The sequence below is a fragment of the Oryctolagus cuniculus genome, chromosome 6, assembly GCF_051225735.1.
Source record: "Oryctolagus cuniculus isolate XC-2025 breed Fujian yellow rabbit chromosome 6, ASM5122573v1, whole genome shotgun sequence".
In the NCBI taxonomy this organism is placed as follows: Eukaryota; Metazoa; Chordata; class Mammalia; order Lagomorpha; family Leporidae; genus Oryctolagus; species Oryctolagus cuniculus.
Window position 1 is genome coordinate 158,135,227 of NC_142872.1, and position 25,981 is coordinate 158,161,207.

Below are 25,981 nucleotides of genomic sequence, written 5' to 3' on the forward strand. Positions count from 1 at the left end.
GGGATTCTCCCAGAAAGGAATGGAAGCTGCCGCTGTCGGGACAGGAAATGCAGCAGGGCTTTGGCTGGAGAAGGGGGACCTTTCCTCTTCTTGCTAGACCTGCACCCTAAGGCACAGGTTGGCTGGGAGCTCTTGGGGCTCCTTGGCAACATGGGGGACAGCCAGGAGCGGGCAGCCCCAAGTCCTCTGCCTCTACCTTCCTGGCCCAGCAGCAGTAGTGGCCGGGGGAAATAACACAGTTTCAGGGACCCTGGTGGGCTGCAGAGTGATCTCCCTGAGGGACAGCTTGGCAGGTTTAGTAAGTGAAAGTTTAGGATGCCCGATTGGCATATATATGGCAATATATATAATGGGTCAATTCTGTAAGAAAGCCAGACAGGGGACATTTTAGGGGAGCTGATGCTTGGTGACAGAACAATCAGGACATGGGTATGTGGGTCGTGTGCCAGCCCCCTTGGTGGTGGCCCAGTCAGCCATGGGTACAGGGAATAGTTCCATGCCAGCTCACCTTCCCCCGAGAGGGCTGTCAGGCTGGTGTCTGTAGGCTCCACAGGAAACACTGGAAAAACAGAAACCCAAAGCAATGACCAGCGCAACATGAAGTCAGCACCAAATGCAGCATCTCAAAGCGCAGGCTGCAGCCACTGGACCAAGGGAGGAAGGTGGCCACGAAAGACCCTGCTGTGGAAGAGCCATCCACCTCTCTTACACTTCCCAGACATGGGGGCACCCAGAACGTCTCAGCTCAGGAGGGACCACAGCCTGGACACTGTTGTACCTGGGCTGAAGGCAGGGAGGGGGTTGCTAACCCCACATTTCCCACCTTCAGAACACCCCTATTCAAAGGGAGCCAAGATGGTAGGGGGGAAAAGAGAGAACTCGGGGAACTTAGAGATACATGATACACACACACACACACACACACCCCAATACACCTCCACATGCACACTCACACACACATGTCCATACACACATGTGAGCACATCCTTCCTCACTCTCATACACACCCCTGCACACACACACACTTATACTTCCCCCACATACTCATGCACATATGCATACATGTGTACACACATCTCCCTACCACATTCACACATGCACATAGACATGCTTATACATCTCCACATACACATCATACACACACACTCACATGCACACACACATGCAAACATACAGACACCAATACACCCCCACATGCACACTCACACACACATGTCCATACGCACATGTGAGCACATCCTTCCTCACTCTCATACACACCCCTGCACACACACACACCTATACTTCTCCACATACTCATACACACATGTGTACATGTGTACACACATATCCCTACCACATTCACACATGCACACAGACATGCTTATACATCCCCACATACACATCATACACACACACACACTCACATGCACACACACATGCAAACATACACAGACACCAATACATCCCCGCATGCACACTCACACACACATGTCCATATGCACATGTGAGCACATCCTTCCTCACTCTCATATACACCCCTGCACACACACACATACCTATACTTCCTCCACATACTCATACACACATGCATACATGTGTACACACATATCCCTACCACATTCACACATGCACACAGACATGCTTATACACCCCCACATACACATCATACACACATACTCACATGCACACACACATGCAAGCATACACAGACACCAATACATCCCCGCATGCACACTCACACACACATGTCCATATGCACATGTGAGCACATCCTTCCTCACTCTCATACACACCCCTGCACACACACACACACCTATACTTCTCCACATACTCATACACACATGTGTACATGTGTACACACATATCCCTACCACATTCACACATGCACACAGACATGCTTGCACATCCCCACCTACACATCATTCACACACTCACACTCACACGCACGCACACACACAGGTTTCCTTGTAAACAAGAGTAGCTGCAGGAGAGAGACCTCAGCCGCAGGAGTGGAGGGGTGCTCTGCTGAGGTGCAACTTGAACTTGTACCCTGGACTTCTCACCCCTGGGTACCCAAAGGTCCTGGGACTGGGAGATTGTGGAAACTTCAGTGTACAAGGAATGACAGTCATAAAAGTGAATCCCATATTTTAGAGTAAGAACACAATCCCTGGACAGTTACTAAGAACCCGCTCTGCTCTGAAGAGTTGCAAGACAAGCAGCCTCTCTTTTCAAAGAGACTCCCTCTAAATCCAGGGCATACACACACCCCTCTCCACCCTCACACACACAGACACTATACAACCCCACATACATGCACACACACTCACACACTTCCAACACAACCCCTTCCACACTCATCCACACACACACACACACACACACCCTCCTGCTGTGGCTCCAGAGAACAGATGGAGAGGGAGGTGTGGAGAGAGGAGGCAGCGGGTCTGTCCCTGAGGCCCACAGTGATGGGAGCTCACTCAGCCAGGAGGGCCCTGCTATCTGAGCACTGGCCACACTGCATGGCAGGGCCCTGATACCTGTCATGTAGCAAGAGACAGGGTCCACACTGAGACCACTGGATGTTGCATGTTTGGGTTTAGCAGAAGCAATCCCATCTTTTGACCAGGGAGAGGTAGGCATGTCTAGGCCAGGGGTCACTCCAGCCTCCACGAGTCAGGCCCAGTGATGGAGATGCATCCACTGACTCCTGCCACCAGCATCCATTTCCCTTCCATCACCTTTGAGATCCCAGGGAGAGCCAGCTTCCCTGCAAGGCCTCACCTCTGGGCAGAAGTGTCAGCAGCTCCTTCCTGCTGGTTGTCTCTGGAAGCAAAGCACATGGGCAGTTTTCTTAGAGCAGTGACCTTGGTGAGGGGCCCCACGTGGAATGTGAAGACGGCATCGATCGGCCCCATCCCAGCTCCTGCCCTGATTGTCAACCCCTGTGTATGCAAGCCCCCGTCCTTCCTACCCACAGTCTGAGCCAGGCAAAAGGAGGCATCCAGAAGGTTCATGGAAGAGTTGATGCCAGACTGAGCCAAGCACTCTATGGCAGTCTTGTCACAAGTACACAGCAGGTGCTCACAAGGGTCCGTGGACTCTGTGCATAGAGAAATGGAGGAACAGGTTGGAAAGATCTTACGGAATCCCAAGGGACACTGTGAGTTCCAAAACTGAGCTCCCGGTCTGCCCTTTGAGGATCCGCTACACTTGCACATCAGCACCATCTCTAAGACAGTTGTATGGACCCACACTCAAGGTCATGCCCACTCACTTTCTCTCACACTCAACCCAACCCATCAGCAATCTTTCTTACCCCACTTTCAACATACTGAGAGCCTGGTCTTGTCCCCCATCTCCACTCTGCCACGCTGGCCGAGTCGCCATCACTGAATGCTGGCCTGGGATGAGTCCCTGCTTTCTTCCTTACTGTCCAGTCTCCTCTCCAGCAGGAGCAAGAACAACCTTTGAACAACTCCGGTCAAGCCACGTCTTTGTTCTGTTCAGAACCCTCTGATGCCTTCCCATCACCTGACGGTTTCCCACCAGACCTCTCCTTCCTGTCCCCTCACCAGCACTTGTTTCCATCCCTGACCCCTGTATCCTCTCTCTGCACTGCACCTCTCCCAGGCACCCACAGGGATCCCTTCCCACCTCTTCGGGCAAGATTTTGTTCAAATGTCATCTCAGTGGGGGCTTTTCTTGTCCTTCCTGTGTGAACAGGAGCCTCCACCCCAGCCCTGCTTATCCCTTTCCCCTGATTTTTCTCCAGAGCCTTTGTTACCATCAAGTGCACTATTTCATCTGATACTTTCAATGTCTGACAGCCCTGGATGGTGCAGAAGGTCAGGACCTCTCAAACCCTGGAACAGCTGCCGTACACTGGTGCCTCACTCAACACAGACCTGGTGAGTGAATGAATGAATCCTGCTTTCATGCTTACTGGGCTCTCACCTGGTGGGTCACACCCTGTGCCCCATCTTGGTCCTTCCCTGATGCTCTGTGCCCTAGCTGGTCCATATTAGCTGGACTTGGGAATCAGGTGGATCTGGGTTCAAACACTGACTCTGACACTTAGTGCCCTGCGAAAAGTTATTTTATTGTTCTGCACTTTCCTTCCCTTGTCTGAAAACGGTGAGCAATGGCCCCCATCGAATAGGGGGTGAGAAGGAGTGACACTACTTTGTGTAAAGCCAATCTCACATAGTAGGCATGCACAAAGGATGGCTCTATTACAGTGCCCCAACACACTCCTTCCAAGCTTTTGCCTGTTATATTTCTTCTGTCAGAGTTGCCCGGATACATGAAAAATAAATAATTCCTGTAGTCACACAGCAAATAATGTGGACAGCTGAAATCTGAACCCATAAATGTCTGGTTCTTACACACCAGCACCACTACCACCACCACCACATCCACCTTCACTATCCCCACCTCCACCTCCTTCTCTGAGTTCTTAACACATACCAGCCCCCTTGCTAACCATTTCACAAGCGCTGCTCAATTTTGTTTTCATAGTAAATCTCCAAAGTAGGTATTCTCCTCTCCATTTTGAGGTTCAGAGGAGTTAAGTAACTGTTCCAATGTTCACAATGCACAAGAAGAAAATTACTAATCCTTCCCAAACTCTCAGGGTCACTGCACATGAAAATTGTCAGTTACACCTGCACTCCCATGTCTGTTGCAGCACTATTCACAATAGCCAGGACACAGAGATCACCTACATGTCTATCTACTGAAGAATGGACAAAGAAAATGTGGCATCTGGTCGCAATGGAATATTCTTCAGCCACAACAAAGGATGAAATTGCAATAACATGGGTGGAACTGGACGTCATTATGTTAAGTGAAGTAAGCCCAGCATGGAAAGGCAAGTGTCATAGGATCTCAGTCCTGTGTGGAGTCTAAAATAGTCATCTCACAGGAGAGAAAAGTATCGTGGGGGTTGCCAGAGGCTGGGAAGGGAAGAAGGAGGAAGGGGAGGGAGAGGGTTAATTGGTGGGTACTGGGCTGGAGCTAGATCAGAGTAAGAATTGCTGGGTCTCCTTTACACACTAGGGTACTACAGATAACATTAATGTACTGTATATTTCATTATAAGAAGGAAAAAACTTAGAAGATAGGGTTTTGGATGTTTTTGCCATAAGGAAATGCTCAGTGTTTGAGGACATAGATAGATTTACCCTGATTGCACATTATGCAATGTATACATGTATCAAAACAACACATGATACTCCATAAATGTGTCCAATTTTTATGTGTGTTACAAATGTTTTTTCCCTAAATACAAATAAAACAGTCTGCTAATCAATAATCTGCTGACTTGTTCCCACGCATAAAACATTTATTGTGCATCTGCTCCATGCAAGCGGCAGATGCCATAGCTCCAGCCCTCATGGGCTCTCAGTAAGGACTGTGATGATGCCACTGGCCATGAGGGATGCAAGTGGATCCTGGGAGCCCTGGGCTTGGCCAGGCCTGCGCCCCTGAACTGTCCGTTCTCAGCCCAGCCCCCCTGAGTACCAGGAGATGCTCACCACACATGATCTTCTTGCCGATGCAGTCCACATCTGCACCGAGCTTGCCAGGGTCTTGCAGACAGTCCATCTCAGCCGCCTCCTCGTAGCACTTGCGGTGCTGGAAGCAGCAGCTGTGGCAGGGGCAGCAGGGTGAGGTGAGGGTCAGGGTTAGGGGAGGGGAGGGACAGACAGGTCCTGGTCATTCTGTGTCTCTGGATGGCTCTTGGCAGTGATCTATTTCAAATACTCGGTGAGCACATGCATGCATACACACACACACACACACACACATGCCATCTGCTCTTACAAGCTTCAGATGGCAGTGGGTCTTTGCATCCAGCCAGATGCCCTGGATCTCAGGATTTACTGAGATGGCTCAGTGAAGGCCAAGGTCAGGCCTGCCTGGTCCTAACCCCGATGCGGTCATTGGATGCTCCTTCAATCCCACTCCCTGTTGCTGTCCACAACTGTTTATGTGGCCAGCCACCATCATAAACAGCAGCTGTCTGTCTTTCTCTCTTCCTTCTGCCTGGCCTCACACAATAGCTGGGTTCCCCAGCCCTTCCCTGTCTGCTGCTGGTGGGAGAAACAGTTCCACCACGTGCTTGGCTTCCCTGTGAAGACAAGGCCAAGGCCAATGTGGGGGTCTCCTGTAACGCCTTGAAATAAAGAAACTGACCCTTGACCCATCAAGGTCAAGTTACTAAACCCGAAAACCATGCAGCAAATGGAAAGAAGAGCAGATCAGCCACAACAGGGACCTGGCACCTTCTGCCTGTGTGCCCCTGCATGGGATTGCACGAGACAGCCTCGCGAGCAGGTGGCTTCTGTACTGAGAAATCATCTGTCTCTCTACATGCACGACAGGTGTGTGAAGCTGACACTCCCAGCAAGTGGAGGGAGGAGAAAGAGCAAAGCTCATATTCTGAAGGCAGGGAATGATCAAGCGTTAACACCGGGAACTTTGCAGAGATCAGATACGATTGGGTCACATTAATAAAAAGAACACACAGGAGAACACTTAGGGGGTGAATGTGAAGCTTGCTTCTGCCCTGCTGTGGAGATAAGGAATTGGGGGCCCAGGGAGGGGCTGTGACTTCTGCGAGGTCACACAGCAAGTTTGCCGCAGAGGGAGTGGACGGCCATGGCAGGGCGCTATGATTCAGCCCCAAGCATGGCATAGACACAGCACACGGTGGGCAACGTAGGTGCTCCACTGCGTAAACACGGAACAAAGTCAGAGCAAGACAGTCAAGGACCAGGGAAGTCCGCCTTCTTGGCCGAAAGTGGATTGTAAGTGGAGAACTCCACTGGCTTGAGTGGGAGGCCCTAGGTTCCAGCTGGGTTCGTTGGAAACTTAATGATGTCTGATGACCAGCAAGGGAGGAGGGAGCAGGTTAATATAAACCTGGGCCCGGGAGGAGGCAAGTGAGCTGCCTTCGGATGTCTCCTCAAGCTGGGAGCCACTCCACTGCCTGCTCCAGCCCTGGAGTGCTACATGGGGAGGGCGGCTACTCGAGGCACGGCCACCAACCCTCCTCATGCTCTGGGGACAGGAGAAGGTGCTGAGTGGGGCTCTGCAGCCACACAGAGACTCTGGATCCTGGCTGTCCAGCTTCCTGGCAACTCATCACAGGCAAGTTACTGACATCTTTCGAGGATAACGTTACCACTGGGGAAACTGGGTCTTGAAGCCGTCTGCTAATAATGGTTAAGACGTTTGGGTTTAACTCCAGGGACTCCTCCAGACACTTCACATATAATGCTTGTGACAAGCCTGCAAGTGAGGCGGTGCTGTCCTTATCTTATAGGACATTGAAGCCCGAAGAGGACTTGCCTAAGGCTGGCACAGCCACGCAGGGACCAAGCTGGGGCTTGAGGTCCGGGAATCAGGCTCCAGCGCCTTGCTTTTAAACGCTGCCTTCCCTGAGAGAGCAGAAAAGCTGGGCTGGAAGCCGGGGATCCTGGCTCCGTGGCCTGTGCTACTCCTGCACCTCAAAGTGGCTTTGCAACTTTTTGTTGGGCAAATGATCACCCCCCGACACACACACACACACACACACACACACACCCAGGGAGACTGCACTCCTGCCTGGAGGTTGGTGCAGGAATCACCTATGGAACGCTGGGGAAGACAGAGGTGCTGAGCCTACTGTGGACAAATCCTCAGGTACTGTGTCTATACAGGACCCCAGTTCTGTGCCTGGGAGAGAAGTTAAGGTGGGGCCTTGGCCTTAAGGGCCTTGGTAACTCTCATGGGAACTGGTTGGCAGGAGAGGCCCTGAAACAGGCTGGGAAAGGGGGCTCCTGAAATCGACACCCCATCCTTAATTCCATGGTAGCAGCCTCCATTTGTTGAGTGCCTACCAGGTGCCACTCTTTGTGTTAGCTCATTCTGCCCCACGTGAAGCTTTGCAGCAGGTGCGATCATTGTTATATGCATATCCAGGTGTGTATGCTGAGGCACGAAGGCTCTGTAACTTGCCAAAGTCCAGGTTTGGCACAGAGCATAGCTGACACTGAATGTGGCAGGTCAGGGTCTCCTGCAGTGCAGGCAGGAAGTCAGTGAGACCAGTAGAAAGAAGAAAAATATTCAGGCAGCCAGTGACCTTGGGCAAGCTACTTGATTTCTCACACTGTAAGAATTTGGGGGCACAAGAAAACATTGATATAGACCCTACCATGTGGTAGGCACTTGGTAAATGGCAGCAATTATTTTTGGAATTTGGTGTGTGATTTTAAGGTGGAAACAGCCTGCCTTCCAGGAGTGTGGAAATCCCCACTGCCGTCCAATGAATTGTGTAAAATCAGAGAAATTGGGTGCCACCCGTCGTTCTGCCAGCCAGGGCATTCGTTTGGGACTGGAGACAGTGATGAATTAGTGTTTCATTCTTTGATGTCTAGGTACACAAGTTGTTTTATTTTCATACTTAAAGGAGGTGGTAAGGGAGGACCTAGAAGGAAAACATCCCCAGACAGGGCCTGGCCCAGTGCCCCATACAGAATCAGCCTCTCCCCTCTAAATGTCAACCAGCTCACACCAGGAGTCGGTTTGCTCATGGTCCCTATAATGGGAAACTGCCCTTTCATTCCAGAGGCAATTTATACTCACACTTGCAGGTGTGGAGGTGCTTAATGGCAAAGCCATTATTTTTTGTCAACCAAGGGTAATCACTCTTTTGTTCCCTCATTTATTTTTAATCTTTGAAGAGCCGTTGCAAGCTGACCACCCAGGCAATCGGTTAATTTAATTTGTGTCAGGTACTGTCTTCACGAGAAGTACAAAGACCTCATACAGAACAGATCTTCCTCGGAGGCTGCTGAGTGGAGTGCAGAGACAGAACCTGCACGCACGTGCAGGACCACGTGATAGGTGCAGGGCAGGGAAGCACAGGAGTTTGGGGAGGACAGAGATTGTCCTGGTACCTAAGAGTCGGGACATTCAAAGAGGGGGTCCTGCAGGAAATTCCAGGGCAGAGTTGAGCTCTGAGATGTTACAAAGGGACTTGTATGCGTCCATGCAGATGAAAGACACTCCATCACACTGGGTTTGGGAACAGAGGGAGTGCCATGGAGTGAGGCATGGTTCAAGGAGTAGAGTTGAGACTGGGTTCAGTTTCCTACTTCTGCCTGCTTTTGTTTCTGATGCTATCATAGCTACAACTACTATTACTACTACTTTACTATTACTGCTACTACCACTCCCATTACTGCTGTTGTCGCTATTACTACTACTGCTACTGTTAATACAATTATTACTGTTACTACCACTACTAGAGCCCTGCTTCTATGGTTGCTACTGCTACTGCTACCGAACACTAATAATTCTCAGACTTCGTAAGACAGGCAGCATTCCAATCTCTTGAACTTGGTAACTTAATCCCAAGTAATAATTGTGCAATAGATATTATCATTACCTCCACTTCACAGATGAAGAAACTGGGACACAAAGAAGTTAAATAAGTTGATCTTAGATAGCAGAATCAATAAGGAGCATAGACTAGGAAGTACTGAGGCATTGGTAATATCCTTAAACGTTAACAAGTAGCACCAAATTTCCCAAGTTGGTGCATGTCCCAATTAGCCCTCCTGTTCCAGTCCCTCCTTGCCACCTCCTTGCCAATGCTTAATGCTTCTAGAGTTTACATTTTGTTGCTAATATGATGGTGAAACTTGGCATGCTGTTTTAATTTGCAATTCCCTTGTAGGGAGGGAGGGAGCATATCTTTATTGGCCTCTTTTCTTTGTATTCTCCATCAGACATTTACCTGTGCAAAGAATGGATGGTGTTCTGTTTATCATATGCTCAGTGGCAGATTATTGCTTTTGGTTCAAATGTGTTAAATGGTACAGAAATCTTCTTAGATGCTTTACCTCTCTTGGCCAGAACTGCTCTGAATTAGAAATATTTCTCAAACGTTATTATGCAGAAGAGTCACTGGGGGGAATGTTTAAAATTCACACTCCCAGGTTTCACTCAAAGGTATCCTCAGTCAACAGTGGTTGAATGGGTCCCAGGAGCTTGCATTTTAACAAACACATAGGTGGTTCAGATACAGATGAATCCAAACTTAGAATGCTAAAATGAAGCCTCACATAAATTAACAGGTTAATATCCCACTGGAATGAGAGGAGACAGATCGCACTGTAATGTGAAGATGAGGACAACAGTCACCTGGGATTAAGGCATTGTCTGAATCTCCAGGGCAGGACCGTTTCCATTTTTCTGCTCTGCCCTCAGATATCAACCACGCTGTTGCTTGCTCACCCAACAGCCTTGATCCCTTCTTCCTTACCAACAAAACCGAAGGAAGCTGAGCCTTCTCCTTAAGTCCCTGGCGATGTTTCATGAGCATTCTCGGAGGACCATGGGAATCCCATGCGCTCACATTTTGGGCTTGCTTACCTGTGGATCTTGCTCACCTGTCAGACTCATCAAGGGGTAGCCCTTCCATTTCAAATCTACAGGCGCAGCCATAGTCTTCAAAATCCCGGGGGCAGAGACCAGCCACACACTTCATGCCGTTCACAAATTGCAGCAGTGCAGGGAAGTTGGTGAAGACAGCCTGAAGCCAGGTGAAGTGGGATCCCAGGCAATCTAGGGGGAGGGGCAAAGGTCCTGATGGGTTCTGGGAACCAGGGTCTAGGAAAGACCCCCTGTTCATATACCTGGACTCTTTATACCTTGGATTTCCTACAACTTGGGCTGATGGTGCTACATCAGCCTAGCAAGCACCTATTGTGTTCCCAGACTGATCTAGAAAGTTGGAGGGATGCAGGTTTCAAAGCCACAGCCCCTGTTGGCTGTCCACCTAACAGTCCTGATGCCTTCTTCCTTGCTAACGAAGCTGAAGGAAGGCAAGCCTTCTCCCTAAGGCCCTGGGAGTTCTCAGAGACTCATGGTCATCCTATGCCTCCATGCCAAAGATTGTGCTGGAGCTGAGCATGGAATTCAGATCTGGTCATTAAAAACTTGAAGTCCTAACAGCTCCTGGAAAGTACTTCCTAGACAATAAAGGCATGTGGGGAGAGTCTGTTGATCTACACCTTTCTCCCCCGTTGAGTGTGGATGAGGTTATTCTGGTTAGAACTGTGGCTGTTTCCACCATGAAGCCTCAGCCTAAAGTTAAAAATCGGTGTGCTCAGGGCAGCAGTAGAACAAGATAGAACGAGAAGGTGCATCTTCACTAAGGCTATGTGTGTTGGGCTTCTTGGGCCTTCATCCTACTTGCTGTTTTAGATGATGGCATGTCCGTATTGTTTAAGGTGCTGTTAGTTTGCTGAGTGGATCTCAAGTGATACGGTGCTGGCTGGCACTGTAGACTTCCAAGCCAGTGTAGGAAGGAAAGGGGTACAGACACAAGCTTAGGTGGCAGAAATTGCACCAGGTGCTTTAATTTGTCTAGTAGGTGAGCTTAGTACACTGCACAGAAAGCTTTCATTCTGTTATGCCGTAAGCCTTGCATTAATCCCGTCTGTCACCTCCATTTCACAGATAAAGGAAAGGTCAGAGACTTTCCCAAAGGATCAGGTAGGGAGAATAGTTTGCCCTAAGCATACTGCAAAAAAATTGGTGAGACCACTGTTAAAATTGTCTGACTGTAACTCTCATGTTCACCTTTTCCATTCTGTGCTCTTCGGGCTAGAGAACTATTAAGTGCTAAATGGGGTGATCTGATATGACTAAAATGCATAGGGCCACACGAGGCAGCTTGCAGGATCAAGGAGTCATCTGTGTGGGCCAGTTCCACCGGACTACTCTGGTTTCTCTCCACCTCATTCACACTCCCTGTCTCACGTATTGTTTCCACAAAGCCTCACCAGAAAAATTAAGAAACGATTCTATAATGATGGGAAAAGCCACTTAGGGTTTATGTGTGACGTATTCTAGAGCGCCTGCCTAGAGTCATGTATACTCACAGCATCACTCAACCTGACAGCAGCCCTGAGTCTCTGCTTGGGGCCAATCATATTGTCCCCTCATTTTGGAACACTGTTAGTGATTGATATAGGAACCATCATGACATCCTGGTCATCAGAACAGATATGCAAGTGATAAATGGAGTTCTTTGTACCCTTAGGAATCCTTAAGTTACATATTCAGAGACTCTGGGGTCCTTAAGTCAATACCTCCCCTCCCCTCTCTCTCTCTCCACTTCTCTCTCTCTCTCTCTCCACTTCTCTCTCTCTCCTCTCTTCTTCTCTCTCTCCTCTCTTCTTCTCTCTCTCCTCTCCTCTCCTCTCCTCTCCTCTCCTCTCCTCTCCTCTCCTCTCCTCTCCTCTCCTCTCCTCTCCTCTCCTCTCCTCTCCTCTCCTCTCTCTCTCTCTCTCTCTCTCTCTCTCTCTCTCTCTCTCTCTCTCTCTCTCTCTCCTCTTCTCTCTCTCCTCTTCTCTCTCTCTCTCTCTCTCTTTCTCTCTCTCCTCTCTCCCTCTCTCACACACACACACATACACACACGTATTTACTCATGGGGGGTGGGGATAAAATCACTTTGTAAAGGGGAGCTAAGCTCTAGATTCAGGAGAACACCTCCCTTGTCACCGTGTGGCCTTAGGCAAGTCACTTAACTCTGACTTAGACTCAGTTCCCATGGCTGTAAAACGAGGACACCAGTCCCTTCCTGGCCAGTTTGTAGTCGGGACAATGACCGGGTGCATCATCCTGCAATGAAAGCCGTCCCTTCACCCATCAGAACCTGGGTGTCGTGGTTGGGAGCCTGCTAGGGTAGCTGCCGCACTCAGAGGACAGAGACCAAGGCCCTGGTAACTTCCTCAGATTTCCCACACATACTTCATGCACTGCTACTTAACAGATACAAGCAACTTACCAAAAACTTCAGCCACACCTTCCACGTTTTTGAACACCCCATTGAAGAACGTGGTATCTAAGTGGAAGAAAGAGAAAATAAGTTAAAAAGTCTTGGTTTCTCCCTCTTTGCTCCTCCAGATCCAGAAGGGTCAAAACTTTCCTCGTCTAAGGACAGATTTGATCTTGGACTAACTTTCGAGACACACAGGTTGCCATGGAAACCTGAACACGAACAGTGAGATGTGCTAGTGGCATCATTGATCAATGATTTAAAAACAAAACTGAGCCCCACATGGGAAGGGGTAGCAGGCCTGGAGGAAAGGTGGGTGTGCTGGGGATAGCTGGTGGGCAGTCATTGCTGTGTTTCAGCGTGATGACTCTCGTGACTGGAAACCTTCCCACTGAGCATCCTACGTATTCTCTCTAGGGAGTTGTTACTATCGATGTGGGTATCTGTGCAGAAGGAAGGTGCCGGGCCAGGGAAGCTCTGTGGTTGCTCCTGTGGGTCCCATTCTCTTACACCTCAGGGGTTACCTAGGGGATCCTGAACTGCTTTATAGATCCTTATGAGGATGTTGTCGCTGAAGAGGGAGGACTTCTGTGGCCCACAGGCACGGATGCTGCTTTGCTCTGATCCTGCGCAGTGTCGGGTATGACCTGTGAGTCTAAATGTGTACCTGCAGAAGACACCTGAGGGAACTGTTTTCCCTGGGGTCTTTGCCATTTGTCGTATGGGTTTGTGTGGGACTGTCACCTTGCATGCAGAGGTTCATGGACAAAGGTTGATCAACTCCTCTCTCTAAATGGTTGCAGATGAGCCCTTGCTTGAGGGCTGACATCACCAGCTCGCTAACCACACCTTGCGTTCTCCAGTGATGCCCACATAAGGACCATTGAGGATTCTCTGTAATCAAGCACCAGAGTAACTTCCCCTTTCTCCTGGATCAAATATATTTATACCTATATCCATAGATGGATCCCCTTATACCTGTATCCATAGATGGATCCCCTTTCTTTTAACTCGAGCAAACAATGTATCATTCTCTTGCCTGCCTCCCAGGAAGCTCACTTTGAAGCGGACATGCAGTGACTTCATAACCCTCATGATCCCTTCATTACTTCATTTTCCTGCTTTCCCTTTTCAGCGGACCTCTGTCTTGGAGGAGAGACTGGCGGGTCAGATTGGGAGAGATTTCTGGGGAGATTTCTTCCACTTGAGTCACTTTAGTAATGCCACAGCAGTAAGTGGCTTAGGGTATTTTCAGAACATATCGTATTCTCTGCCAATATCCTAGACAAAACCTTCTACCCAGATCATAAGAAAAATTCAAACAGTTTTTACTGATAGTTTTTGAGAGTCCTGGAGGCAGCTCCCGAGGGAGATGTGGTGTATCCAGAACATGGCCCCCTGCAAAAAAGGAAGAAAGATGAGGGTTAGCACTGCTGTCACACACCTGCCGTCGAAGGCTAGGAGGTGACGGCCAGGGAGACGGCAGCAATGCATGCCACTCGATTTCCTGCACATTTTCCTGGTCCCTGCCATGCGCTAGACCTCTGTGGTTGCTCTTGAAGGTAACGAAGGGGAAGCTGGGATAGCCCTGGTGTGCTTTTATTTAAATATTTACTTATTTGAAAGGCAGAGTTGCAGAGAGAGAGGGTAAGAGACAGACATCTTCTATCTGCTGATTCGATCTCCGAATGGCCTGGCCCAGGAGCTTCGTCTGGGTCTCCCACCCAAGTGGCAGTGATACAAAGCATGCAGTTGGTCTAGAGAGATGCTTGTGTTTTAGTATCAGATGGACAGTTTTGGAAGCAGACGTCAGGCTCATGCTGTTGGGAAATCCCATCAATTAGAACCACAGCCTTCCCAGAAGCATGCTGGATACAATCTGCTCAGGGAAGTGAACCCCAACCCCCACCTCCCTACCCCCGCCGCACCATGATGCCTGGCTTTGCCCTGATTGGCTTGGAGCCTCACACCATTGACATTTGGGCTGGGAAGCTTTCTGTTGGATGTGTTTTTCTGTGCCAGTGGAACCACCCTCCAGCCAGCTGTGGGGTGCGTGTGTGTGCACAGACTCTACCAGCCGACACTGAGCAGCTGAAAGGGAAAGAATCTGGGTGAGGAGGGCTCCTGACTGGTGAGCAGCCATCTGTCCAGATCCTCTCTCCTGCCACCCTCTGGAGTAAGAGTCACAGGCTGCCACTTCCACCCTCTTCTGACTGAACTCAATCTGTTGGAGTTTGCAGAAAATTCTGCTGGTCGGGCATCCCTGGTCCTTCCCCCTAGCTGTGTGGGCTTGGGAAGACCTAGCCTCTCAGACCCCTTATTCCTCACCTGTAAAACAGGAGAGCAGAGACAAATGAGTCACGCAGGACCTTTCCTTGTCCTTTGACAAGGACCCTAGACTTTGCCCACCCCCCTGCAGACACCTACTGATGGCAATGGAAGAATAGGGAGCTACCAAGAGAGGAAGCTGCGGTTCACTGGCTTAGGGCAGGGTGATCCATTTAGCACCGGAGCTCTCCATCCCTTCCTCCTGGGACACACAGTTCAGTGGCTCAGCCCCCGATCATCAGGTGGGGTGGGCTGAGGGTAAAGTTCAGCTTCACGCTGCTGGATGTGCTCACTGGCATGCACATGGGCCAAGGTGGCCGGATCACAGACATAACCAAACCAACCTTTGAGGGGGTACCTGAGATACTTGGGAACAAACTGAGACCCAAATATGGGATGCAGGTGTCCCAAGCAGCAGCTCAACCTGATGTACCACAATGCCTTCCCTTGGCTCAACTTTAAAGTCTGATTGTGCAGAATAAATGAAGCCAGGCTGGCGCTGACTGTGGTTTGCAGGTGAGAAGAAGGTACTTTGCCTTGGGGGTGTTCAGGGTGGTTGGGGGGTGCATTCCTCCATCTGTTTCTGGTGCAGCCACATCGCCTCTCTATCAGGCTCTCGGCATGGAGAGGACTTTCCTTCTTGCCCGGGAGCTACTGGATACCGGGGGACAGAGTTCCACAGACCCAGAAGGAGACTCCCAATGTCAGTTCCATTTGAGCCCTTGTCACAGTGCCTGTGTGATTGCTCCAGCTCTGTTTGCATTTGGCATAATTGCCTCTGAAGCCACCAGATCACCGCCGGCAGCTAAGAAAACCTGTAACCCACTTGAGCAGCAATTCTGTGATACTGCCTGTTCCTGAGTGATTACTTCACCGCTGCCCCTTTGTGCCGCTGATAATGAAATTCCTCTCTGGAGGGTGGCAGGTGGGCGTATTAATACGGTAGGCTCTCTCCCTCACACGCCTGCTTACTCTGCGGCTGTCACACCCACACCTTTGCAATCGTAACTACAAGAGGCACTCTGGATTCTTGGTTGTTTCTCCTGGAGGGCTGAGAATTCGGTCAGCGTCCCGCAGCAGGCAGGGGTAGCATGGGAGGTCAGAGCAATGTCAGGATAATGTGCACCAGAATAACATTGATTCCAAGCCGGGGAGGTGACTGGCCTCATCCTGCTTGGGGAGCAGAGCCCATGCTGTGTTTTACGTCATCGCCATGTCTGACGGTGCCCCCAGGGCCGGGCACTTGTTACCATTTCATGAAACCCGTACTCTGAGGACAATCCAGCACCTCCTGACCAGCTCATTAGGCCTGCAGCCTCTGTGACTTGTCCCCTACCTTGAACTTCATGCTCCCACCATGCTGCAATCTATGTGCATAAGACGCCCAACTCCTTGCTGCTATCCTGCCTATGCCTGGGCTGTGCCCAGGGCTCGGGGTACCCTCCACCCTGTGCCTGCTCTCCTGGCCTTACAGCCTCCTACATTTTCTGGTTCTATTTGCATATGAGAAGAGCAAAGAAATGTGCCCTGAATAATAAGAGCTCTCAGTTACCTGGTGCTCGGCCATCTAGGAAAGGAGCAAGCCCAGGTGTTTGAGAGCTGCACAGATACAAAAGCAAGAGCGTAAGCAGGAAACAGGCCAGAGCCTCCAGGAGGACTTGAACTGATCACCCAGGCTGCCAAGGAACCTGCTTAGATGTCTTTAGGTTTTGGAGGTGCAGAGCTCACTTGGGAACGTGGGGATGAAAGAGCAGGGGACACTGCTGTGCGTCAGAAAGGCCAACACTCTCCAGACGGAGGACAGCAGCCCGTGACCAAAGGTGGGGCTCGGGTGAAGGGGAATTTCTCAGGGGCCAGTGCTCCCCTTTGGGGCTCCGTCTTGTTCTCTGTGCCATCTCCCACCCCCAGTTTGCACAGCAAGGTGCTCCCCAAAATCCAGTGAACTAAACCTACAGCTCATCGCTGATGTTTGAGCCTCCTCACTCACTGGGCAGGGGAGAGGAAGTGCCAATAAGTTCATGAGCTGGAATTTGACCTCTCCCTGTGTTCCTGTTAGCAGGAAACGTGGTGTCAAATACAAGACTCACCGGCAGGGGGCACCAGCAGCACACTCAGGAGGAGAAACGCGATCATGGCAGGAGAGCCAAGGGCAGGACTGGGGTTTCGATTGAGCAGCCTCCTGGGAGAGAAGCGGGCAGATGTGATGAGTGTGGCTTCAGGGACCCCTCGAAGGAACTTGGCGAGCTCTGTCCCTCCTCTGCTTCACACGGGGTGCGGTAAAAGGAGAGAAGTCCTACAAGTGCTCTATTGTGGCTTTGCCTCCAACACGATGGCGTTAGGGAGACCCCGTTCTCGGTCTGAGACTCAGTTTACCTGTCTGTCAAATGGAAGCTTCACCGTGAGCTCCTGGAAGACACAACTATGGTCTCATTGATTATCCTGTGCTCATGGATTGCGGCCTGCCAGGGGTCGGGCATCAAAAATTCAGGGTCGAGGAATGCAAAGTGAGGAAAACACACATTCCCAGGCTGTGAGCCCTTCACAGGCCCACAGAAAAAGGAAGCAATTGATCAAGTCCTATAGTTTGAACATCAAATAACCCACACATCACAATGCACCAGTATTCCAAATATATCTGGGGCAAACTGGTTCTGAACTTTTGTACTGACATCAAGTAGCGAATTTGGCAGCCATGGCCTGCTGGTATGTCTTGCCACATGCATGTCTGACTTCTTGGAGTCTGTGAATGATGAATACTGGGCTGCCATAATACATAATACTGTCCTAAGGGTTCAGTATTTAGCTGTGACAACAGGGCCGGGTGTGCAGAGCACAGGAACCCTGCTGCACTCAGTAGCAGCTTCTCTCTGCTCAGATCAGCACAGATTGAAATAATCACTTGCAGGACGTGAGCTGGTCAACCATATATTAGGGGAAAAATGGATCAGGGATTTTTAAAATGTTTGCTTCTTGGCACTGTAAACTCCTAAAGATTGTAAAATGATTGGCCTCTGCTTTAGAATGTGATTTTAGGACAGTGAATGATAACATAGCAGGACACAGGCCATCCCAGGGGTCCACAAAGTATTGCTGATAGGGTTGCCTATGTGGTGCACTGAACAAAGGTGCTTGCCAAGGAGGGCAACTAGAGACCAGCACTCAGCTGGTGCTCAGCTCCCAGGCTTGCCCTTGCAGGGTTGCATCAGCCTAGAGTAAAGTCTGCAAATTGTCTTCCCAGAGGCCGACACTGCCCCACGGGCTGGTGGCTCACTCTGCCTGTGGACAGGGCTTGGTGTTGGGAAGGTGTTCCAGAGGATGTGGTGGGCTCTGGGATCAGGACTCTGTGAACCTGTCCCAGGGCCTAGCCTCGCCTCTAGTGGCTGCAGGGTAAATACCTGCCTAATGCGTGAGAAAGGGTCAGATGTGTGTTCTTGGAGAGTCCCACTGGGCTCGGGCCTCCTCTCCATCCTGCTCTGCTTACCACCTGCTTGGGCCACACAAACGCCTAGAGCAGGTTCATTTTCCAGGCTGGACAGGCACTCTCTTGTTCTACAGAAACTCACTTCTGAATGAGTCCCTCTCAGGCCGTGAGAGCAGGTTGAAAACTGAGAGTTTCGAGATGGGAAGTGGAAACGCCACAGGTGACACTTAGAGGTGTCCAGTGGCCCTACGGAGGCCGCCCTGACCCCAGGCAAGGAGGTGACTGCCTGGCACTGGCTGGGGCAGCTGTTCTCCATCACGCCCTGGAGAAAGGGGCACCTGAATCACCCAGGCCAAATCCCATTTCACAGATGGGATAACTGTGGCCCAGAGGTGGACAACTTGTGGCAAACACTCCTCCTCCCCACGCCTCCTGGCTTCCAGCCCAGCACTGTTACAACAGCAGCTACCTATGTGGCTGTGGTGCGGACTGGCTATGTTAATCCAAGTGAGGCACTCAGGAAGCCCCTGATCCGGGGAAGTGGCTCAAACACTAGGAATTAGTTGCAGGACTGGGCCCACTGGAAGGTAGCAGTTGCAATAAAGGCCTTCGTGTTGTTTCTTAAGTGTGGTCTGAGGCGGAGCCCCTGATCACTGGCTGAAGCCGCGTCCCCAACAGGCACTGCTGCGAGGGAGCTGCCAATCTGGGGCCAGCCAGTCTGTTTCAGCCTCTGCTCCATGGCCAGCCATTCGATCCCAGGGGGACAGCCTGGTAATTATTCATCGCATAGCTGCCATGACACTGTTGTTACTTGCTTAGGAAGGCCTTCAGTGTGGCCAGCTGCTGTCTAGGTTGTGGCTGGACACGGGGTTGACACTGGGTTGGCTTTCCCTGCTGAGAACCAAGAACACAGAAGTCCTGCTGCCAGCCAGAAGGTGGCAGCAGACAGACAGCTCTGAGCAACCGTGAGGTCGCCCGAATCTCAGGGTCCTGGGAGGGTGGCACAGGCTGTGGCTGAAACCCAGCAGCCTTCTATGGCCAGCAGGTGGCCTGGGATGGATGGGGTGGGAATTGTTTCGTGGAAGCCTCCAGGGCAGTCCGTGGCCCTGAGTGGGGCAGTGCTGTCCCTGTGGGCCTGAGAGGGCTCTGCAGGCCTCTGCTTGCTCTGCAGGTCACGTTTGGGATCCTGGTTCTCCTATTTCCTGATGAGCAGTTCCACAGCAGCCTCGTAAGGTCCAACAGAAAGGCCTGCTGGCTGGACAGACCTGCCGCTGGCCAGCAGGAGGCAGCACATAGCCCTGTGGTGGGGGGTTTAGGCTCTGCCTTTTGCTCATTAGGTGCCGGGAGTCCGATGCTAAAGCACCTGGAACACATTTTCCTGGGCAGCAAAATGCACATTCGACGGCTTTCACGGGAAGTAAATGGGATAAGCCTTACAACAGACATGGCACCCACTGAGTGCCCAGTCAAGACCGCCCACAATGAAGCATGATTGCATTTCCACACCAGGTGCCCTGGAGAGGGTCCTGGGCCCACACAGGTTTGCAGGACCCTTGCACAGTGCTGTAAATTTCTCTCCCAGGTCAACTCACCAGGTGCTGGGCCTCTGGTCTTGCATCTCCTCCTACAAGGGCTCAGAGTGCCTTTGGGTTTCCCGCTACATCCTGGAGCAACAGCCAGGTCTCCGGAAGCCCCCAGGAACCCTCCCATTCACCCATTTCTCCTTCCCTCCCTCCTCCTCTTTCCTCCCTCTTTCTCCCTGCCTCCTTCCTCCCTCTCTGGCTCCCCACACCACCAGAAGTGGAAGCCTACCTTACTGTACTCCGTGCAGTGCAGCTGGATGAATGGTGCTTGGCCTTGAACAAGGGGGGACTGCGTTCCTTTATATTCCAAGGAAAGACCCTTAGTCATGTGAGCCCTCACCCCTCCTCACCTGCACAGCCTTTCATGAGTGCTGGCAGGTGGGCTGCCACAGAGGGGCGGAGGGCATCCCCACAGCACAGCTGGGAACAGGGGAAGCCTTCATATTAAGAGGCCCCCTTTGGAGCCTCAGAAGAGACCCTTAATTAGAGCACAATGGCTCCCCTGTTCCACACCCACCTCCCCTCAAAGGCTGGGAGGCCCAGGGATTATATCCCCGGGGTCATCAGGGGAGCTCTGGGGGATGAAAGATAATGAGTGTAACATAGGCTCTCCTACGGGAAGAAAGGCGGGCTTTGTCTGGCAAGAGGAGCTCTTCGGGGTGATTGTTCTTATATGTTCCTGGCCTCAGACCTCGGAATCTGATGCCGCTTTTCTTTAGGGGTTTTCAGTCCCAGCCACGGGGAAGGCTGAGCTGGGCTTTTTAATCGGGTACCCTAGGTTCCTGACCAGCCCTGCTTCTAAGTAACAGGTGTGATCTTGAGGTTGTCACTGCTTGGTCTTGGCTTCTGCATTTGTTAAATGGGGATAATTTTATTAGGGTGGTGAGGAGGAAGGAAGCCGTGTGCAATGTGTGGGATGGGGGCTCTTTAAATCCTACGTTCTCGCGCCTCCTTGAATCCCATGGGACATATTTTCTTGAGTTTAACAAGCAGAGATAACATTTACTAAGCACCTGTTGTGTGCCTCTGTGTTTCAAAGGACTGTGCCCTTTTCAGCCCCACAGCAACCCTACTGTTGCTGTTTTTGTAATCCCAGGAGGGACAGAGCTTGAACTCCGCTGTACCAATGAGAAAAACATGGTCGACAAGATGGTGACACTTGTTGATTCTCAGGCGTGATGGGGTCACAGGTTAGCCTAGCTGCAAACCCTGAGTTGTTCACTCTACCTCTGCCTCTTTCAGAAAAAGAATTCATCCAGTAGTTCAGGGCACAGTTGTGCCTTCCCAGAAGTAGTTGTCTCTGTGCACTGAAACCCTTGTTTGCAGGTCGTTAATGGTCAGTCAGAATTTCATGTGCACAACATTGTTCCTAGTCCTTTCTCGACGGCACGGAAGGGCCACCATGTTTGCACCCTGAAATCAGTGGGGGTCTGTGGTTCAATTTCACAAAATTCTCTGAGCATCTCAAGAACATACTGCTGCTCATTGCTAACCCGTAATGCGAGCTGCACAGGTGTGTTGCTGTAGCCGTTTTTCAGGGATTTGAGAAGCCTCATTTTCTTCCTGTCGCCTACAACAGGGCATCTTAAACTTAGTGCTGTTGACGTGTAGAGCTGAATCGCTCTTTTCTGGGGGAGTTGGCCTCCGCGTGGCAGCATTGCCACTGGATTACAGTTGCAGTCCCCAGCAGGTGTGACAAGCTAGAGGATCTGGAGATATTGCCCAGTGTGTCCTGGTGGGGCAAAACCCACACTGATTAAGAACTACCGTCTCAATACCCCTGGAGTCTTGGTCTTTCTCTTCTCTGTTGCAAGCATACAGTGAGAATGACATTGTCCTGAGAACCCAGACATCAGAGAATAAGGCTATTCCAAATAAGGGTTTAAATTACAGACTTTGGGTGCTATGGTAGCACCCAAATTCTCACTCCTGCAAACTCACAACATAGTGCATTAACGCAGAAATAGGGGGGCGTGTGTGCACGCAAACACACAGAGACACACACTGGGGCCATGAAACACCAACACACCTCTTCTTCCTCTCCAGGCCGCCCCTCTTTCTTCTCCTCACTCCCTCCATGTTTTCTTCTCTTTCTCTTGCCGACCTAGCTCATCTCTTGGGAATGGATGAACTCGAAATGTACAAGCACTCTTGCTGCTTGAATGCTGTTTAAGGACATAGCCTGTGCAACTGTATGCTGCTGCATCATCTGGGGAACAAGTACTGTCCCGTCTCTTTTGCTTCATCAATTAACCACGGATGGCCACAAAAACACACAGAATGGTGAGGACTCAGTTGACAGCATCCTTGATGTCTCTTCATTTCTCTAATCATAACCTAAATAGGGGTTTAATCTGCTCAGGGAGGGTCAAAGCTTCCTTACACTGGAGACCTTTGCACTCCAGGCGCTGGTCAGTTCATTCTTGGGATCTGTTTTCCTCCTGGCATTATTGTTGCTGAGAACAATGGAGGGACCAGCTGTAGAAAACTGGTCCCACGTGTTCCTCTGAGCCTTTGTTCTTCATGACAGATTCATGACTGGGCCTCAGAAGCCTGCAGACTGAGCCTTCCCAGGGATGTGGGAGCTGGCTCCATGAGGGCTTTTCCCCATGAGTCAACAGTCCTGGTCTTGGGTCCAGATCATCAGTCCATCCTCCACCTTCCCTAATGATACTTTATTCCTTAGGGGATCTTGGGGGCCCCTTACTGCAAAATGTTTAAATTACTATGAACTTCATCAGAGAGCGAGAGTAGTCAAGTTAACCCATTCTTAATGATTGGGGTGGTTTCCTTTATTCCCATCTGGGTAGCAGTCACTTCACCCTGTGTGTGCCCTTAACCTTTTCAAATGAGAGAATCCTTTCAGACCCCAAAAGTCATGACAATACAGCAGGTACTTATGAACTTGGCACTGTATGACCTTGAGGCTGTCAAGTGTTCCGAAGGTCAAAAAGGGGCCTTTCTGGGCATTGTTGGACAGGAAAGTGGCTGCTTGGGTTCACCTCCCTAAGTACCTCGCTGTTTACACACAGTGCCTGGACACTCAAGTGTCTTTGATGGTGCGGGGTGGGGTGGGGGGGATGGGGAGTGTCATTGTCTTGCATCTTGAACACAATGTGACTTTTGTTACCAAACGGCGGAAGTGTGATGACCAGGCAGAGCCCTAAGATGATGGTGGAGCCCTCCTCCACTGGAAAGAATGCTGTCCCTGGGAACAAGGATTGAAGTGCTCTGTGAGGGGCCACTGCACACAGACTTGGCATTAATGGGGGTACTGGAGCAACTGCAGACCTGGGTTAGTTAAAAGGGACCGGATACAAGGAAGGGGTCACAGAATATGTGGATAGCAGTAGAGGGCCAGCTTTGTCAGTATAGGGCACTCACATATTGTACCTTTCAAGCAAAGGTCTGGCCTTGGACCAGTCCCAGGGAGCTAGCCTCTAACCCTGCGGACACCCTGGCTGAGAAGAGTGTCTCTGTGTAACAAAGTGATTTATGCTGAGTCTTGAGTTGTGTGGCACCTGTTTGACCTCTAGAGGGGTGGGAACAGTGAGTAGTTCAGCCATGTAGGCACTCCATTCCTGTGTGAATGAGCCCAATAAAACCCCTGGACTCCAGGGCACAGATGAGCTCTCCTGGATGGCCATTCTCTCTACACACTGCTGCACAACTTTGCTGGCAGAATTCAGTGCAGTGTGCAACCCCACCTAGAGAAGAAAGCTTGTACCTGGGCTCTCCTGGGCTCTGCTCATGGTGCCTTTACTGATTTTTATCTGTGTCCTTTTGCTGTGACAAATGGCAATTGTGAACATAGATTTTCTGGACTCTGTGCATCCTGCTAGTGAATCATTGTACCCCAGGGTGCAACATACGTACCTGTGGATTAGATGGTAATAAAAGCTCTACATCTTCTCTCAGTGAACGGGGCTGGGGAGAGCCTAGATCTGTGGCAGGTTTGATTGGTTGAATATATCCCAGTTTTAGTGTAAATAGAATAAATGCATTCGTGAATCTCTCCCAGTGAGGATTCAGCCTTCCTCAAGTCATCCTCTTGTTTTTTGTCTTTTCAAACTCTGTTTAAGTCACCCTGGGTACTGTGTCAGGATCTCTGGCTGGGTCTTATCTGTTCATATTAGTGTGCAGCCTGCCTCCCCATTGTCCAGTTATCAGTGTTACTGCATGCGTTATGGGAGTTTCTTTAGCAGAAATGTTAGGTTTGCGTGGAAGTAAAGCAGGCAGGGGATTCCAGCATTACTGCATTAATTTGAGGCTTCTAATAGGGTCCTTCTACCTTCCAAACTTTATACAGCTTCATAGGAGACAAAGAAAAGCTACTTCCAAAAAGGGCCATACTCAATGCAACCATAATGTCCTGATGCCTGGATGAACTCTGCAAACGTAAGCCAGACGGGAGCAGGGCCAGGGTGAAGGCGCAGCTCCTGAATCCACGGATGGAGACGCATGTTTCTGCCAGGCCTCACACAGACTTGCAGATTTTCTCAAGGCATTTTTGTTTTAAGGCTGAAAAAAAGAAACCCAAGGTCCTGAGACAGAAACCCGACAGCTGACATAAATCAGACACCATGACGGTGCAGAATCATCCGGGGGCGCACGTGGGGAGTCACTCAGAGTCAGAGTGGAGTAGAAAGGGCTCACACAGGTCTCCCTTCTAGCTGGCAATATGTCCAGCAAGGAGTAGACTTCATGTCTACTCTGCCCAGAGCCCTCTTTCCAAAACCCAGTTGCATCTAACTCATAGCCCCACTTTGCATGATGCTGATTTAACTTCATTAACACATTATTCAGTGAATGTAATATTTTGTATAGAGATTTTAATGAGGGTAAAGATGAAGAAAAAAGAGCTATTGTATTTGTAAGTTTGTAAGATTTCCTGTTCCTATCACAGACAGGGATTTCTGTCTTTGATTTCTGAGCCCTGAAGCTTGGTTTTTGTAAAGCAGAATGAAGGTGAAGATTTGCACAAGAAAAAAGAGACCCATGGGAGTTCTTATGACTTTTTGTAAAATCTAGTTAGATACTTCTTTTTTAAAAAAATGTTGATTATGTTTATTTCCATCTACTTAAAAGGCAGAGCTGGAGAAGGGGGGAGGGATTGAGATTTAGATTGATTCTATCCACTGGTTCACTCTACACAGACAGGGCCAGGCCAGGCTAAAGCCAGGAGCCCAGAACTCAATCCATGCCTCCCAGGTGGGTGGCAGGAGCTCAAGTACTCGAGCCATCACCTGCTGCCTCTCAGGATGCATTAGCAGGAAGCTGGATTGGACACAGGAGCCTGGGCTTGAGCTGGGCACGTGTATATGAGATGTGGGTGTCCCAAGTGGCAACGGCTTAACCCATTGCACCCCAGTGAATACGATGGGACTCACATTTGGGAAGAAAGGAAGGATGGAAGAAGGAGGTAAGGAGAGCAGATGCATGGGAGCAGAAAACACCAGAGAACCTGGCTTCAGGAGAGTTACTGAGTAACATGCTGGAAAATGATCAATGCAGACGTGGAGGAGGGCTCTTGTCGGAAGTGAGAGATACAGGATGGCAAGAAGAATAAAGAATTTCTGGGTTGGCAGGGATCCCAGGGATTCCATTTGGTGCTCTTTAAGAGCCCCAGGAAATCTTGGGTGGCTAAACTATTTTTGAATTTTTTTAATGTAATACCTGATCAAGCCCTGACCACATGAGCAAATAGCTTATATTTGGTTACAGTAAGAAGCAGCTTCTCAGAGTTCAATATAGTTTCACGGTTCTGAGAAGGCCAAGTCCCTAGGCAGATGGTCCAGCCAGGTGGCACTGATAACATGTTCACCC

General features: G+C 50.2%; 2 protein-coding genes across 2 annotated transcripts in view; both read right to left on the bottom strand.

Annotated features, from left to right (window-relative positions):
* OC90 (otoconin 90) overlaps window positions 1-17,326 on the bottom strand; it is a 39,091-nt gene extending 21,765 nt beyond the window's left edge. Inside the window, exons 1-8 of the mRNA XM_089335716.1 lie at window positions 17,239-17,326; window positions 14,156-14,221; window positions 12,833-12,889; window positions 10,428-10,602; window positions 5,523-5,635; window positions 2,957-3,085; window positions 2,767-2,808; window positions 509-559 (exon numbers count right to left, since the gene is read on the bottom strand). Coding sequence (XP_089191842.1) covers window positions 509-559; window positions 2,767-2,808; window positions 2,957-3,085; window positions 5,523-5,635; window positions 10,428-10,602; window positions 12,833-12,889; window positions 14,156-14,221; window positions 17,239-17,284 — 679 coding nt within the window. The 5' untranslated portion in view covers window positions 17,285-17,326. The remainder of the gene's footprint in view (window positions 1-508; window positions 560-2,766; window positions 2,809-2,956; window positions 3,086-5,522; window positions 5,636-10,427; window positions 10,603-12,832; window positions 12,890-14,155; window positions 14,222-17,238) is intronic.
* A 7,306-nt stretch (window positions 17,327-24,632) lies between these two features.
* Window positions 24,633-25,981, bottom strand: part of HHLA1 (HHLA1 neighbor of OC90) — a 34,758-nt gene continuing 33,409 nt past the window's right edge. Inside the window, exon 16 of the mRNA XM_089336223.1 lies at window positions 24,633-24,676. Coding sequence (XP_089192349.1) covers window positions 24,633-24,676 — 44 coding nt within the window. The remainder of the gene's footprint in view (window positions 24,677-25,981) is intronic.